We start from the raw sequence: 18,934 nt of genomic DNA, 5'->3' as shown, positions 1-18,934 counted from the left end.
TTTTGTTATTACTGTTCTGTTGTAATTTTTTTTAAGAAATAAAATCTTATAATTAGAATTGAAAGTAGTATTTTACAAATAAGGTTTTATAATTATCATTAAAAGTAGTAATATATTTTAATATTATTAAAAAGATCATTTAAATAAAAATTGGTGAAACTTTTTTTTTTTACCATAGTATTAAAGTTTTCACAATTATGAAATCTGAATCATATATATTTCAAATCAAGCAGTAAAACTAAAAAATATATTTTAAAGCATTCAAGTGACGAGACACCTTTTTTTTTTAAAAAATAATAATAATGAAAGGGAGCAAAATAGTGAACAAAAGGACGGGGGGGTTGGGCAGGAGCCAATGCATTTGAATCCGTTGAATTGCCTTTTGCCGACAATCGTGCTAGTAATATAGTTCTCTGGTTTTATTCCAATTATTTATAAAGATAATATAGATCAAGAAAAGTATTAAATTGCATTAATTTTTTTTATTAAAATATAATAATTTTGTGATTTTAGACTTATTTAATGTATATTTTTTAAAAATAATTATTTACTCATCTGGTCCTATTTATAAAAAATATTTTTCGGTTCTGTTTATAGAGCAGTAAGAGAATTTTTTTATATAGATGTATAATTTTATCCTTTATTTATCATTATGCTGATTTTGTTTATATAAGGTATAATCTATCTTAAATAGAAATAACATTAAAAAGTTATTGAATTTTAAATAAGAATTAATGAAATTTAAGAGTTTTCTTGATTTATGTGAGATATATTAGAAATAACTTATAAATAAAATAAGAAAAGTAAATTATATTAAATAAAAAATAAAATAGTATGTTTATATTAAAATTTAATAAATGACCTATATATATAGAACCAAAAGAAACGTTCTCTCTACTTTATGCAAAAGAAGTACTGATAAGGTTGGAAGGGATAATTATGTATGTAAAACGGTTGCCAACTTTTATACAAATTAAGTCCTTTCCGTACATTTAAATTTTTATTAAAAAATAGTTAAAACTAGTTATTTTCATTACATATATTCATATTCTTTTATTCTTTTTAAAATTATTATTCCTTAATAAAATTCATTAAATTAGTGTAGTTTTTTCCCTAAAAAATAAGTAATTACTACGGTTTTTCAAAAAATCATCATATCAAAAAATGGGAGGGAGTAAATAATGTGGTGATATACTCTGCTAAATTTTACATATTACTAACTTTCGATATACTACCACCTTCTATTCTAAATACAAGATTCATATTGAATTATAAGGTGAATCTTGTATTGAAAAAAAAAGAAAAAGAAGATACTCCTTTAGTTATTAATATAAGACTTATTTAGTTAATTTGATTAAATTAAAAATTGAATAAGTTAATTAATTATAAAAATATGACATATTTTTATTAAAATATTATAATCATCTTTTTTAATACTTTCCTTCTCTCTTATTTGATTATGATTGGGAGAGTATCAACAAGAATACTTTAAAAAAAATGAAAAATATAAAAAATAAATATTATATTTAAAACTAAGATCAATTGCACAAATAACTCCAAGGTTAATAACAGAAGTATTTATTTGTGTTAAAAATTTAATCAAGTTATGTGAGAAAAAGTATCCTCTCTGAGCCAATTGGGGTAGCGGTGCACTCCTGAGTCCTGAATAGTGATGGTAATAAAAAGAAAAGGATAATATTAATTTTGGACATTGAATAATGAATAACATTAATATCGGTATTAATTAACGTTAAAGTCTGGTTGCTGCAGGATCTTGTTCCTTCGCCGAATCTGCCCTTTCCAGTCCACCGCGCGCAATAACCCAATCATCTTCCATGCAGCCCTTTCGAATCCAACCAAACCAGCTTTACTTTTATCTTCCACCGTCCCAAATCTCTTCTCCCTTCCCTATATAAAGCCAACGCAAGCCCTTCTTCTCTTGAACCAAGCAAATCCGCCACCGCTCTACTCTAACCCTATCGTCCTCTTCCTTGTTCCTTTGTCTAACATTCATCACCACCACACATTTTTCTATTATTATTATTATTATTATGAAACCGTTATCTCTGCCCTTTCTTCGGCCATATCTCCTAGATTCTTTCTTCTTCTGATATTCATTCGGACCTTTAACCTTTTTCTGGTGGCGGGATTTTGTTTGTTTGTTCATTTTCTTTTAAACCCACTATTTAATTCTTGAATCCGCTCCTTCACCCGATACGTTATTGCCTTGGTTTGATATTATTTCAATTTTCAAGTTTTATTGGCTTATCCGGTTTCTGGATTTTTATAAAGTTTTGTCCTTTGATTCTTATTTGATTGTTTGGAGGGCCGTAACGATGGCTATTCCTTGCCCCCATTTCATCGCGTCTGAGAAAGCGGCCGTGGAGGCGGGTCTTTTGGTGCCTTCGTCACCGTCATCGTCCTTATCTCCTCCTCCCGTGATTCTAACGCAGGACGATTTGAAGAAAATCGCCGCTTACAAAGCCGTGGAGTACGTTGAATCTGGAATGGTTCTGGGTTTGGGAACCGGGTCCACGGCGAAGCACGCAGTGGACCGAATCGGCGAGCTTTTGCGTCAAGGCAAGCTTAAGAATATTATAGGAATACCCACCTCGAAGAAGACACATGAGCAGGCAGTTTCATTGGGGATTCCGTTGTCAGATCTTGATTCGCACCCAACCTTGGATCTAGCGATTGACGGAGCAGATGAAGTCGATCCGTTTTTGAACTTAGTGAAAGGGCGAGGGGGGTCGCTTCTGAGAGAGAAAATGGTAGAGGGTGCTTGCAAGAAGTTCATTGTGATTGTGGATGAGTCCAAGTTGGTGAAGTATTTGGGAGGTAGTGGACTGGCTATGCCCGTTGAGATTATACCCTTTTGCTGGAAATTCACTGCTGCTAGGCTTCAAAAATTGTTTGAGGATTCAGGCTGTGTTGCTAAGTTGAGGACTTTTGGCGAGAAAGATGAACCATTTGTAACTGACAACGGAAATTACATTGTAGACTTGTACTTTAACAAGAGTATTGGGGATCTGAAGGTTGCCAGTGATGCGATTCTTCAGCTTGCTGGCGTTGTGGAGCACGGAATGTTTCTGGACATGGCTACTACAGTCATCATTGCAGGTGAACTTGGGATAACGATTAAAAATAAGTAGTCAAGTTCAGAACCTGAGAAACTGGAGGTAGTTTGATTGATTGAAGTTGACATGGTCATCTAACATTAATAGCTATCCTAGTACTAGAGATTGTCGTTGTTCAGTGGGAGGAGGTGGTCTTCGTTGTAAAAGGCGATCAAGTTTCCTAGATCCTAGTATTAGTGGATACAGCGGATGAAGAGAGTGCCTTCTTCAAAATTATTATTCTTTTGATAGAATGTAAGCAAGCAGAGAAAAAGTCGAGACTTGCTATGCCGGATTATTAGTCTCCTGTAACAGCTTTGATGTGGCTATTAATATAAAGTGGCCTCACTATTTTATTCAAGAATTGATAGTGGTTTAGATTTTGCTTCTCTTTCTGCCTAGTGGTTGTTATTGAAATCTGCAGTTGCTGCCTACTTCTGTGCTTAGTCAGAAAAGCCTAGCCCAGTGACTTTTTTCTACGTGGCCTTGACAAACTGAAACTATTATTATGAAATTCACTCTACTTTTTAAAACTGTTCATTTCCCCCTAATTATACAGCTTGTGTGATTCTAATGTCTGTACTAACTTCAAATGTATTGTTAGACCAATTGGTTTAATTAGTTATGATGCATGTATTAAGGTGAAATGCCTGAAGTTTTCCCCCTTTCTCCTATACTTTTTTGAAACCAGTTGAATAGAATATATCCAACAAAGTCTTCCACTCGCCCTTCCTCATAGAGTAGAGTTACAGAGTCATTTTCTATCACCGAATTGCTGTTTTTCTTTTTGCATTATTTTCTTTTCCATTATATGTAACCAGTGGGATCTTTCCTGTTGTTGCCTGAGGGAACTACAGTAAGACATTCCATCTTGAATATGTGGAAACTGAAGTGCTTCCTTGTCTCTGAAAAGCAATAGCAATATTTTAGGCGGTTAATGGGACCTTTGTAGAAATTTTGCATCTGGTGCTGGATTACTCCAAATTAATGTCTTGGATGTATGGCTGCAATTGTTGCTTCAAAGGCAACATGACTTGAAAAACTGCTTTCTCTTGTTCACACAGTTTAGCTGGCTAATTCCTCAACCATTCCTTGTCCTCTGACCTGGGTTTTCTAATTTGCAATACATCCATCTTTGATGAGCATTTTGCAGATTCGGTCCTTCATTCAGGTGAGTGTGTGAGTTCATGCTCCGTGGTTGCATTTTTACTGGATAGGTGCATTTCCTTGGCTTAGGTTCCATTTTTAACTGGATAGATGCATTTTCTTGTCTTGCTGTGCTATTTTGTACTTTTGGATAAATTTCTCATTCTATTTTTGTAAATAGTGCTAGGTTATCCTACAATTGTGATTTTAATTTATGTCACTCCCAGTCATATTTCAAATGGCCATAGCTTTTTTCACTTCCATAAAGTACAGCAGAGAGTTTCATGTACAGTTCTGTTGTAGAAATATTGTGTCTCTTATCTGGTTAGCGTGAACTGTATTAGGAAAATCAGATGCAGATTAGTCTTAATTATGGTGAAAAGGGCCAAAATGACTATTGTCATCACCTGGGGCTTGATGCTGTTCATACTGTTCTTGACTTGATTCTGTCTTGATCCCTGCACGCCATTGATTTTGCATCAGCAGGAGCGAGAATTTTGAAAACCAAGACCTCTGATCATTTGATTGCACGCATCCATGATAAACATTTGGTTAAAGAACCAGAGAGAGTTTCTTGACAATTGTTTTTCAAAGGTTTTTTTTTTTTTTTGGCTTGTGTTTATTTGTCCGATAATTGTAAGTAGATATGAGCTAATATTGACTTTAATTGAGGGAATATTGTACTGATATGGTAGAGGGCAGGAAGTGAGGATTATGGGCGTATGCCATGGAAACGTCCTCTACCCAGCAGAGTTTGTGAAGCATGCTGGTGGTGGTGATGTTGCTCACCCACTTGGGCGCATAGTTGTAAACCCTTCCTCTTTGTAATATATGATACATTTGATGAGTGAAGTATTTCAATTAGATAGCCTCTTTTCTCTTATGTCAAATTTTTGCTAGGCTCTTATATCTTGAACATATTATATGTAACCTTGCCTTTCTTGAAGAGAATTCTTAGGTTCATCACTTTGGGATCTTTGCCTGCTGATGATGATATTCCACTCCTTTTATTTCACAAAGGCCACATGGAATCTGAAGAATATTAGTGATACATTCGAAGGTTTCAATGTTGGATTTTAATATATATTATAATTGCATTGTACACCTTGTTACATCCTTCCCTTTGCATATTAAATTAGTTAAGCTTTCCCACGATAAACTTCCTCATAACATCAGCATGATCCCTTGGAACCTTAGTTATGTTTGTCAAGACGTATGGGGCACGCCGCATCGTTATCTTTCTTGTCTCTTTGTGGTTTAATGCGAAATGGGTTTTCTTATTAAAAATATAGTAAAGAACACATTGATTGGATGCCCTTGGGAAGTTTTAGTCATTGGACAATGGATTCCAGGTTTTCTATGCAGCATATTCTTGAACTTACTTAGAGAGTACAGGTATTAATGAACTATGTTTGTTTCTAGGTTTTCTGTTAAGTTTATTCTTGAAATCGTTCATTCATTTCAATTTCAATTTTTCATTACTTACCCCTTATTTTTATCTAAAAAGTATATGAAAGCAATAGTTCATTAGAAGTGTGTAGAACACTTTTTTATTTTTTTAAAATTTACCAACTTAATATATACCACATATTTGATATTTAGGGTGTGTATATAATTATTTTTCCGTTTTATCTTACCAAATTTAAACTTCTGGAAAAGTATACTTTCATAAGAAAAAATAATAATCATATACTAAAAGAAATTGGAGCTTTTATTAAAATTTTAACATCTCAAAACAATATAACAGATGATAGTTTTAATGTTAAAATAAGAGGCACCTAGTTTAGAAAGGGTACAAATATCCCAAATTGTTAAACCCACCATTCAACTTCTGAAAATTAAAACAATGAAATATTAACTCATCAAGAGTAGTGTGGATAAAAAATCAGATTCTATATCATGGCTGCAAGTTTTTTAAAAGAAAAAATAGAAGAAAAACAATATATCTATAACAGCAGTAAAAGAGCTTGTCAAGTGTTTGGAAACAAAAGTAAAAAAATAACAAAGGAAAAGAATAATGAAAATAGAGCAAGTGAGAAGAAGAATAAGAAGAAGAAGAGAGAATTCAGATTTTAGAGATGAAGTAAGAGGAGGAGGAGAAGAGAGAGCAACATGTTCTATATAAAACCATATATGATGCCGTAGCCTCATAGGAAGAGAATGGGATTCTCGCGTGTATAGTTTTAGAGATTCTTGCATGCAAAATTGACAGAGATTCTTGCATGGAGAGTGAATAGAAAAAAAGTAAAATCGTTCTTGAATGACTTTAGGAATCATTTTTAGCGTAAACGATTTCTGAAGTCATTCACGACAAGAACAACTTTTGAAGTTGTTCACGCCAAGAACAACTTGTGTGTAATTTGAAAGTTATTCTTATCAAGAACAATTTTAAGTGCAACATATTAGTAAATACTTTTAAAACCACAGCATTTTGATATATAATTTTACTGTTTATAGTATTTTGGTAAAAAAGCCTGGTATATCTTGAAAGAAGAATGACAATGTAAAATTGAGGACATTTAAGCTGTAAATATTGAAGTTTGACTTGTAAACTTTAGTGGTAAACATGTCTTCATTTTGTATTAGTTTTCATACAGGTTTTTAATTGTCATTCTCCATCCGTATTCTTAATGTTTTGAAAAAAGTTTTTAGGGATGCCATTGATATTATAATGCAGTTTCACCACTCACCCTTAAACTCTTACTATAATTTTGTCTGGGTAATAAAAACTATGCATGAGTATTAATTTGTTAAAGAATTCTACACTGCTGTCAACTAAAAATAAATTCACCTAAATATTTGGCAATTTTTTCCAAAAGAAAAAGTTATCAGCACCCAAGTTGAGGCAAAATATTCAAATTTTATAAATAACTACTACAATAAGATATTCAACTTATGTGTTTATACTGATATATATATATATATATATATATATATATATTAATGTTTATATTTATAGAATGACCATTGAAAATATAATTGATACAATATTTTACATATTTTAAATTATATCAATACCTTTTTGAGATATTTTATTTTTGGAAGAATTACAATGAGGTTTCAAGTAAGGAAAAGAATTGAAGGACAGGTTCCAGAGGTTGTCATTCTTACTATAGAACTTGTCATTATAGGCTGTTCAAATTGTTATTAGGACCTTTTAGTATTTATTTCTCTTTTGTGAGACTTGATTGTAATTCTCCTTTTATTTTCTATCATACTACTGTTCAGTGATAATGTAAAAGAAAGAAAAAGGTTCATGTAAAGGAAAAATGTATATATATATATATATATATATATAAACTCCTTAAAAATAAAACTTTACTACAAGGTACAGTAAACGATCTATAAGTTGTGGCTTTGGGGAGAAAACTGGCGAAACGTGTTCGAAAATTAGAACATTGATCATTGTTTCTCCGCCGCATTCTGCTTTCTTCACTTCTCTGAGATGTTGGCAGCTAAAACCCTTACAAATTTTCCATCTTCATTCCCTCTGATCTGCAAAAACCCTAACAGCAAAACTTCTCGTCCAAACAGTCCCAATCTCTCATTCCATTCCCTTCCCAAATTCTCCGTCTCAGCCGTTGCCAACTCCGTCCAAATCCCCACTCTTCCCGATTCACTCGCCTCCGATCAGCTTCGCGTTGATGTTCTCTCCGAGTCCCTCCCCTTCATCCAAAAGTTTCGAGGAAAAACTATTGTCGTCAAGTATGGAGGAGCCGCCATGAAGTCGCCGGAACTCCAAGGATCCGTCATCAACGACCTCGTTCTTCTCTCCTATGTCGGTCTTCGCCCCGTACTGGTCCACGGCGGTGGACCGGAGATAAACCAGTGGCTCAGCCGTCTCAACATTAAGGCAGTTTTTCGTGATGGCCTCCGAGTTACGGATGCTGAGACGATGGAGATTGTTTCCATGGTTTTAGTCGGCAAGGTGAACAAGACCCTCGTGTCACTCATCAATAAGGCTGGGGCCACTGCTGTTGGGCTTTCGGGCATTGATGGACGGCTTATGACGGCTCGCCCGAGCCCCAAAGCCGCCGAATTGGGTTTTGTTGGTGAGGTTGCTCAGGTTGATCCCTCGATTCTCCGGCCACTCATTGATAACAATCACATTCCGGTGGTGACGTCCGTGGCTGCCGATAATCTGGGCCAGGCTTATAACATCAATGCCGACACGGCGGCTGGAGAATTAGCTGCGGCGCTAGGTGCTGAGAAATTGATATTGCTGACGGATGTTGCGGGGATACTGGAGGACCGGGACGACCCTAAGAGCTTGGTGAAGGAGATTGATATATCAGGGGTGAAGAGGATGATAGAGGAAGGCAAGGTTGGTGGGGGAATGATCCCCAAGGTGAATTGCTGTGTGCGATCGCTTGCACAAGGAGTTAGAACCACCAGTATCATTGACGGCCGAGTACCTCACTCTTTACTTCTGGAAGTAATGACCGATCAGGGTGCCGGAACTATGATAACCGGCTAACTCGGATTTTGGAGCTGTGAATTAACCACACAAAGCAAGATGATTGGTACTTCTTCCTTTCTATGAAAGTGTTGCTTCCGTCCTTCTGTGTAGCGGTTGTCTGTACTAAATTATTTTGAGCTACATTCATTTAGTGTGGCTGTTCTAAGCCATTTGCTTTTAGTGCAAGTTCATAAACTCTGCGAGTAGTTTCTTGCAATGATTAAAGAAAAAAATTGAATCTCATTTTTATATGCTACGTTTCGTTTCCGGGATTTTGGGATTTTGCCATTTTATGCCTTTACGCACATTTTGTTAGTGAGTTAGAATCATGGCTGTCTTGTGTATCATACACTTCAAAGTTAGTGTGGCTGTCTTATGTATGAAACCTCAGTCATGCACCGACTGGAGAAGAAGTTAATGTTAAAAGAAATGAGGTAAGATGGCTGATAGAAGGAGCATACACTTCAAAGTTGGAGCTATGAAAAATTGAAAGTGCGAGCTTCAAGGATATTGATTCTTAAACTCCACTATATGTGCGAGCTTTTTGACACTGCTTGACAGAAGGAAAAAAACTAGACAATCCAAAACTCACGGAAAGATTTGATGCTATTATCAGTTGAGTGGACCCTGAGATGAAAGCTTTGATGCTATGATCAGTTATAATAGGGCTGGGAAGTGGGAAACTGAAGTCTTGGACAAGGCAATTATGTGTATGAATGGCGTCTCAGATCTTTTTACTCTCTATATATATATATCTATATATATTTTCGTATTCCAGATTATTCTGGCTGGCTGGCTGCATTTATGTTAGGAATCTTTTTCGTCCTCCACCTTTAATCAGCAACAAAAAATCCTTCGCTCTCAAAGGTCAGCAATCAACTGCTGCAGTTCTGCCCAGACCTGCAAGGTCTGCTCCTACCGAGATTGGAGATAGAGCCAATGAGCGTAATATCTATGACTGAGCTGTGCACACTACTAACCAGAATGATCAAAGGGAACTGAAATGAAAAATCCACTACTAACCAAGAATGATCAAAGGGAGCTGAAATGGAGAATCTGGTGTTGTAGATTAAGGTAATGCTGCAGCAGCTGTTAAACAGGTTGTTAACACTTAACAGCAATCTGCAAATTCCCTGATGCCGTTGCAAGGAGATAAAATTTGATGGTTTCAAGGTACTTGCATTCATCTACATTAGTTTGGCGACAGGAAGAGAATAAATAAACGAATCACAAAAACTAATTTTTTCTTCGTCTTTTTTTTTTGGGGGGGAAGCCTTAAGCTGTGTGGAAAGAGGAAGATGGAAAACCGGGAGGACTGAATATGAGATGTAACTAGAGTGCAAACATTTAGTTTTAAAACCTGACAAATACACACCTGACCATCGAACGCGATTGATTTCCAACATCTATCAGTTCACTTGGGTCTTGGAAATTTATTCATAGAGGTGGCTATGCCAAAACTAACAATCTTCACCTCCTGCTTTGCAGAGGGATGCCTTCAATGAGTCAAGCACAAAAATATGTAAACGAAGAATGACACAGGACCTGCCCAAGGCAAGCAGATCAAGCATTGCCATTTGCATGATATTTTATTCACGGGAGTAGTTTCTGATGACTTCATCAGCCAACTTACAAAAGCCTCTCTTCTTTTATAGTAGTAGCAGGAAAGATTCTGAGTATGTCAAGTGTCAACAGCAACTGATCGACGGCAGCACTGAATCACTAAGGCGTCAGAAATCAAAGCAGAAAATTCGAAATCAGCATCTGTATTTTCAAGCTGGCATATTCTCTCTGTTATTTTTTATTCCACTTTGGCAACTACTTCAGCTTTTGTTGGAACTTGAATCTGGAGGAATGGCAGTAGTAGTCGGAGTTATGTCTACTGCGAGCGTAGGAGGCTCTCGCGAGTCAACTGAATTAGTCATGATCATTTCAATTTCAAGCAAAAAGCGCAACCATATATAGTGATTAATGGCAGGAAAGCAATTATCACCAACTCCACTCACTTTGCAGTTCAGACCTATCATATGTTGCTGTTTGTTTCATATGATAGTTTATCACTCCATTTGTCACTCGGAGACTCCATATGCATATTTCTTCAAATTTGCGCCAGTTTAATATCAAGGATGTACACATCTGTTCAAATATGGAAGTAGTACTAGCCCATATCCCCTCAATTCCCCCCCCCCCCGGTAATCCCATATCCCCTCAATTTAGTTCAGAAATGTTTGCTTATTAAGCATTTGTGATCAACCAACGTGCATTTCCTATATGAAAGTTTCAATAGTAATTTCCATGTCATTTGTTTACTTTTGCCGGCTCATCAGTCTACCCTGAGGGCTTGAAGGGCTTAGAAAGGAAGTGCCATAAGTTTTCCTTATCTGACAGATTTGTTGAGCACATCTGCATTCCCCAACAAAATTGAAAGATTCAATGGTGCAGAGAAGTTTAATGCCACGACGACGACCTCATGCGCACATAAGTTTAAGGATCAGGCCCTAAAATGCCAAACAAAATACTCCTCCGATCTTTAATATAGGATCTAATTCTTGAGTTAGTTTTAATCCTAAATATAAGACTTATTTATCATATTTATCAATTTTTCTAAATTATTCCTATAAATACTTACTCAACCATAATCAAGTAGAAGAAGAAGATGGGGTATTAAGAAAGATGATTATGGTGTTTTAAAAAAAATGTCACTTTTCTTATAATTAACTAACTTATTTGACTTTCTTAATCTAATCAAATTAGTTAAATAGATCTTATATTAAGGATCGGATGAGTATGTGAAAAAGCATATTAGGGAGGTGAAGATAAACCTACGAGAAAAACTTGGAATGATAAGATCTCATTTATAAACTACAAATATGGTTTTATAATTAGGGCATGAGGTTGCATAATCTAAGCCAAAACTCAGTTAGGCACAAAATCCAAGGGCATCAAACAGCTCATCATCAATAAGAAGGGAACAGAAAAATAGAAGCTAATCTTTAATGGAGCTCTCATGGAAGCAGCAAGAAAAAACATGTCAAGTTTTCTGATCAGTTCTCCTTAAAGTGACTCCTCCCCTTCACACCATTGGACTAACTCATTCAGCGTCACCACGTTCTGTTGCTCTTGCTTTGCCCGTGAATGAGAGCTTTCGGAATGCCTAAAACCTAGTCCCACATCGGAGAGTTGTATGTGAACGAAAGCACTGAGCAGATATATAAGCCAAGGAAACCCTTCTTTCAAAGCATACCTTTCTCGGCCTTTTGGCTAAGATCAAGTGTAGTATCTGTTCTTATCAGTTTAATATCTGATACGTGGGCCATCGGCCCACATGATATTAAATTAATTTTTTAAGGGGGAGGATCCACCACAGTAGCTTGCTACTGGGGTCCTCGCGCGTCGCCCATGCGTTGCACTGCTGCACGGGCCTGGCGCACCCCGCCAAACCGTATTTAAGCTTTTATCGGTCCAATTGAAGGGGCCCATTATCAGACGAGAAGTGGAATTTGTATGGGCCTAGTTGCATGGTTCCGTTTTGGAGGGTATGATTATCCTTTGTCTATGGTTTTCCATCCGAGCCCAACACCCAGATGTTCTCGCAGCTAATGGGCTTAACATAAAGTTGATTTTGTTTTGGACTTAGGGCCCAAATGATGCCGAATTGACCAAATAATAATAACACTGTTTGGTTCAGAATTCTGCCATTGTCTAATCTTGGTTCACCGATGACATCAATACAATATTATTATCTTGTACCTTATTACATAGTATTCTTAAAAAGTTTTATACGTATTTATAACAATAATCACTTACAACTTAAGAAGGAAAGTAATTTTTGGCAATTGAGGCAAACAATAGTGAGTTGGGTAGTTTGCCACCAAAAAAGGGCAAAAAAGGGTCAGTTTGCTATGCCTTGTTTTCCTCAGTGTCCGTGAATTACGGGCTTAGTCACACTGGTCGACATATTAGGCGGCCCTTGGTATTAAATATTAGTAGTCAGCTATGCGTTGGTTTCTCATGCAGATTTATTATTTTGTTATTATTTAAGCATTTAAACTAACTTTTGTACAAAAAAAAAACGTTTTCTTCTTTTATTTCATTCTCCATCCAACAAGAATTGATTTCAAACTTGATCGCAAGGGAAGGGTCCATTAAAAATGTTGTGACTTTTTAAAGGACAGCATATGCTGTGTCTGGAACGATGGGGACTCCATAAAAGAAGAGATATAAAGTATCAACAATGTTTTGAAAAGACATTTCCAGAGGAAATGTGAACCAAGCAAATGGATGCGTCGTCTCTTTATTTATTTATTTATTTTGGTTTTTTCACTTTTGCTTTGTTAGGTTGGCCATCTCAAGCTGATGGATTGGAGTCAAAAAAGGTGAAAGGGGAGGCAAATAATTTTATATCACGTAAATTATATCCATATATTTCAGGTTCTACCGTTTGTCTTATTTCAAAAGAAGAAGAATATAAAAGCTAAAATAATATTTTAGTCCCAACTTTTATTAAATAAAACTAATTTAAATTCTTAAACAAAGAGAAAGTAGGGTGTTTATTGAACACTGATTGATGTAGGATCCAAATCCTGCATTTTAGTGGCAAAGAAATTTTTTTCCCCTAGCAAAATGAAAAGTTTCAGAGAACCCCACATTGCATTTGCTTAATCTTTTATATTTATTATTCATTAAACTGTGGAATATCATTATATTGTGATAAATATTAGAGACTTTATTGGTTGGAAAAGTGGGTGTTATGATGATGGAGGATCCACCAGAATCTCACAAAGTAATCAATCCACTTAACTCACTGGGCATAGGCAAATTGAATTGTTCATCGCAATAAGTAGGGCCATAATAACATTATTTTCTTTTTAGGCCTAACCGTAATAGTATTAATTTAAAGTGTCCTTTTTACTCTGAAAACAATTCAATTACTGTTCTAATAACTTTTCCTTTCCAATGATGCAAACCCACTATTTTCTCTTCTCCATTCACTGGACGTGGAATTTTAATTTATTATGTATTACTAATAATTACTTTGAAGAGATATACGTGTTCACTCTTAAGAACCGTTTGATAAAAAGCATGAAATAAAATTTTTAAAAAGTTCAGAAATAAATATAAACGAAAAATAATTTATGAATGAGAAACGTAGGGCCTAATTAGGGATATTTATCATTTTTTTAAAACTAACTTATGTAACTTATAAACTAATATACTATATGTAACTTATAAACTAATATAATATCTGTGGTTATTCATGTAAGATCTACCTAACTAATTTGTATAGATTAGAAAAAGTAGTTAAATTAGTTATTTGTAAAAAAATGTGTTAAGTTTTTCTAAAATATTGTCTTAGATTATTTTGATTGAAATTACCTTTGATGCAAATTTCTTCAACATATGCAATGAATAGGGTTAATTTGGATAAATAAGGGGAACAAAATGGATTATAGGTATTATATTTAGGATTAAATTCAATTCCTACAAGCTCTTACATTAGGAGCTGTAAATATAAAACTTAATTTATAGTGTAATTTATACTATAAATAAGATTTTATATTTATAACAGTAAGTAGAATCCTCTAGGGATATTTCAAGAAGAAACTCTTACATTAAGTATGAGGAGAAATACTGTCCTAGCGATGATTCGGACTAGTCCTTTACAAACTAAACCAGGTTAGTCTTCTACAGATGAGTTGGGTCAGACTCATTTAATGCAAATGGTTGAATGTATTACTAATAGGGCTATTTGTGAATGACTATTTCAAAATTTTAAGACAACAATGGAAGGTGATTATTGGGGTTTACCCAAAAAAATTGGTTTTATTGCTAATACCTCCGTTGTATTGACGCGTATTTTACACGGAAAGTTATAGAAGGGTCATGCTCTATTGTGAAATACCATCAATGATGAAAGGGATACCATTATCATTTAAAACTGGTCAGCCATCACCAACATTCATGTGTTTATGCCCTTTTACATTATTTTGCGTTGTATAAGTTAAATATGTGAGAAAAATTTTATAATATGTTTTTTTTTACAAAAAAAAATTTAGCCCAATATGCGAAAGGACTTTTCAGAGATTTTGAGACCCTCAATTTGATTAGTATTCACAGTATTTCGCATAAAATTATCTTTAATAAAAAGATGTCTATACCTTAAAAAAATAGATTCTTCTTATAATCAATTATGAGAGCTAAAATCATTTGTTTTAAAAAAAAATTCAACCATGTCTACATATGCCAAAATTAAGAGTCAATATCATTTTTAATCCTTGAACTTTGATCTTATTTTGATTTTAATCTCTGAAATTGAAAACAAGAGAACCAAAAACATTATTTCAGGGATCAAAAATCATTAGGTGGATTAAAATAAGATCAAATTTTAAAGACATAAATCAAAACGGGATCAAATTTTTTAGAATAAAAATGATATTAACTCCAAAATTAATCATAAATTCAAAGCTAAACACTTCTTAATATGCGCAAGAAGCATATTGCTTTCAAATAGTGCATTTCGTCCCTTTCTCTTACATGATCCCCCTACCATACCCTCTTTTCAAAAACATAATATTAAGAAGAGGTGGAATCCGCCAATACAAAGATAAAACTTTGATATAGTAAGCATACCAATATATTGTTGAAGAAGTTACATGAGAATGAAGCATGGCATAAAGGTGAGATTTGGTGAAAGTGATTTAGAAAATGAGATGATGTAATAATAATAATGTGTTGGTTATAACTAATGCACATATATAGGCATGGTGCAAATGCAACATTCCATGTGTTTGTGTGAGTTAAGGTTAGCCATCAAAATCCAAAAACATGTGTCCAATTTGATGTTGAAAAATCCCAATCAACTAACAAATCCACAATTAAAGCCACTTTTAATTTACACATATCAATACCCACAATTAATAGTATTAATTTGAAGCGTCCTTTTTACTCTGAAAAAAATTCAATTACTGTTCTAATAACTTTTTGCTTTCATATAATTCAACCCCACTATCTTCTCTTGTCCATTCACTTGACGTGGAATTTTAATTTCTTATATATTACTAATAATTATTTTGAAGAAAGATACGTCTGTACTCTTAAGAACCGTTTGATAAAAGCATGAAGTACAATTTTTAAGCAATTCAGAAATAAATATAAACGAAAAATAATTTATGAATGAGAAATTTAGGGGATAATTAGGGATATTTATCATTTTTTTTTCAAACTAGTTTATGTAACTTATAAATTAATATACTATCTTTGGTTCTTCATATAAAATCTATTTAACTAATTTGTGTAGATTAAAAAAAACAGTTAAATAAATTATTTGTGTAGATTAAAAAAAACAGTTAAATAAATTATTTGTAAAAAAATATGTATTGGTTTTTATAAATACCGCCTTAGATTATTTTGATTGAAATTACTTTTAATGCAAACTCCCTTAACATATGCAATTAATATGATTAATTTGGATAAATAAGAGGAACAAAATAGATTTAAGTATTATATTTATGATCAAATTTAATTCCTGCTAGCTTTTATATTGGGGATGGAAATGGCATAATTTAATACTACTTTTGATTTTAAATATAAGACTTAATTGATAATGTAATTTATAGTACAAATTAGGTTTTATATTTATAACACTAGGTAGTATCCTATAGGATTAGGGATATTTCAAGAAGAAACTCTTACATTAAGTATGAGAAGTATGAGGAGTAACACTTTCCTAGTGAAGATTCCAAAGATAGAGTTGAGGATTACTTTAATGATTCGGACTAATCCTTTACAAACTAAAGCAGGTTAGTTTTCTAAAGATGAGTTGGGTCAGACACTTAATGTAAATGGTTGAATGTATTGCTAATAGAGCTATTTGTGAATGAGTATTCAAACTTTTAAGGCAACAATGGAAGGGGATTACTTGGGTTTACCCAAACAAATTGGCTTTATTTCCAATACCTCCGCTGAATTGACGCGTATTTTACACGGAAAGTTATGGAAAAGTCATGCTCTATGGTGATTTAGCGGAAGATCTTAATATCGTCTGTGAGGATTAAGGAATATCTTAAGAGATACCCTCTTAAAAATACCATCAATGATGAAAAGGATACCATTATCATAAAAACTGGTCAGTCATCACCTACATTCATGCTTTTAGCGCCCTTTTACATTATTTTATGTTGTATAAGTTAAGTATGTGAGAAAAAATTTATAATGTGTTTTTTTTTTCAGGAAAAAAGTTAGGGGGTGCTTGAATGAAACCCAAATCATTGTTTCAAAAGTGATTTTACGATATACAAAATAAACATATGGATAAATTTGTTTCAATTTGTAAAAAAATACTTTTTCAAAGCATTTTTCTTAAATGCCAAACATCTTTTTAGCCCAATATACTCACGTATGGATTTTTCAAAGACTTTGTGACCCCCAATTTGATTCCATGCAGACATACATTAATTTGGATTGTTGTTGTATTCATATTTAGAATTCACAGTATTTTAAATATAACTGTATTTAATAAAAAGATGTCTATGCCTTGAAAAACAAATTCTTCTTATAATCAATTATGAGAGCCAAAATCATATTTCTTTTTAAAAAAATTCAACCACGTTTACATAAAATTAAGAGTCAATATTATTTTTAATCTTTAAAATTTGATCTTATTTTGATTTTAATATCTGAAATTGAAAACAAGAGAACCAAAAACGTTATTTCAGGGATCAAAAATCATTAGGTGGATTAAAATAAGATCAAGTTTTAAAGATAGAAATAAAAGCGAAATCAAATTTTTTAAAATAAAAATGATATTAACTCCAAAATTAATTATAAACCCAAAGCTAAAACACCTCTTAAAATGCGCAAGAGGCATATTGCTTTCAGCTAGTGTATTTCGTCCCTTTCTCTTACGTGATCTCCCCACCGTACCCTCTTTTAAAAAACACAATATTAGAAAGAGATGGAATCCGCCAATACAAATATAAAACTCTGATATAGTAAGCATACCAATATATTATTGAAGAAGGTACATGAGAACGAAGCATGGCATAAAGGTGAGATCTGGTGAAAGTGATTTAGAAAATCAGATGATGTAATAATAATAATAATAATAATAATAATAATAATAATAATAATAATGTGTTGGTTATAACTAATCCACATATATAGGTATGGAGCAAATGCAACATTCCATGTGTTTATGTGAGTTAAGGTTAGCCGTCAAAATCCAAAAACAAGTGTCCAATTTGATGTTGAAAAATCCCAACCACCTAAAAAATCCACAATTAAAACCACTTTTAATTTACACACATCAATACCAACAATAAATGTTAATTAATTTAGCTTAACTATCTACATCTACCTCACTACAATATTTGCCACACATTTTATACGCGTCTCCCACTTCTTTTTCAACCACTAATTAATTGATATGATATTACATAATTGACATCTAATTTGTAAATTTCAATTTAATCTTTTCAACACAATTTGCTCTTTTTTATGTCGACATGTTGTCTCCCTTACCAGATTACGTACGCCATTTGTTGCATTAATTGAATATAAAATTATGAATGATTTTACCTCAAATCCAATTGCTTATAATAAATTATATAAAAAGAGTTATACCAAAATCAATTATATTAAAAAAGTTGGTAAATTGAATTAACGTGTTGAGCTTTGCAATGTCACCTAATAAATTAATTCAATATCGTGATCAAAATGCAACGATCAAATATTGGTCCTTCAAATCGGAGTAGTTTTGTTGTCTTCTTTTTGTTTTCTTTTCCCTTCTTACAAGAAACCAAAAAATCGTATCCTACTTATTCGTGATCAACACTTCAAACTGCTCAGCTTTATATAAAGAAAATGATGATTTACATTTCCCTTTATTTTAAAAAAAGGGTTAATTTTTTTATGGATCTTCTTAGACATTAAGGTAATATTAAATGTATATTCTAAATTTTCTTAAAAAATCACACAAAAGTTTTTGAAATTTTGAAATATACACTACCCTTCCTAAAAAAATTAGAGATCATGAATAGAAAAACTAAATATTGAGATTAATAAATCATATTTCAAATTCTAAAATTGAAACTATGATATTTTATGATACGTATTTATATAAATATCTCCCCTAATCTGAGTCGTGTCCGGATTCTTTGTATCTATTACAATGTATTTTCTGTGACATTTTCATGATGAGTTCGGAATAGAGGAA

General features: G+C 33.3%; 2 protein-coding genes and 1 non-coding gene across 3 annotated transcripts; all 3 read left to right on the top strand.

Annotated features, from left to right (window-relative positions):
- The first annotated feature begins 1,835 nt into the window (after positions 1 to 1,835).
- On the top strand, positions 1,836 to 5,126 carry LOC114746830 (probable ribose-5-phosphate isomerase 2). Its single transcript, XM_028935115.1, has one exon. The coding sequence runs from the start codon at positions 2,337 to 2,339 to the stop codon at positions 3,150 to 3,152; it is 816 nt and encodes a 271-aa protein (XP_028790948.1). The 5' UTR covers positions 1,836 to 2,336; the 3' UTR covers positions 3,153 to 5,126.
- Positions 5,127 to 7,633: 2,507 nt separating this feature from the next.
- On the top strand, positions 7,634 to 8,988 carry LOC114746829 (acetylglutamate kinase, chloroplastic). The gene has a single exon (XM_028935114.1). It carries the CDS (start codon positions 7,708 to 7,710, stop codon positions 8,737 to 8,739), a length of 1,032 nt encoding a protein of 343 aa, XP_028790947.1. The 5' UTR covers positions 7,634 to 7,707; the 3' UTR covers positions 8,740 to 8,988.
- A 2,973-nt stretch (positions 8,989 to 11,961) lies between these two features.
- LOC114746847 (U2 spliceosomal RNA) lies at positions 11,962 to 12,157 on the top strand. Its single transcript, XR_003740317.1, has one exon. It is a non-coding gene; the product is annotated as a U2 spliceosomal RNA (small nuclear RNA).
- Positions 12,158 to 18,934: the final 6,777 nt, after the last annotated feature.

Source organism: Neltuma alba, unplaced genomic scaffold (assembly GCF_004799145.2).
Source record: "Neltuma alba isolate B1F8T4 unplaced genomic scaffold, ASM479914v2 tig00005117_pilon, whole genome shotgun sequence".
Classification (NCBI taxonomy): Eukaryota; Viridiplantae; Streptophyta; class Magnoliopsida; order Fabales; family Fabaceae; genus Neltuma; species Neltuma alba.
Note: the sequence above shows the minus strand (reverse complement) of the source record. Positions and strands in the feature narration are given on the sequence as shown.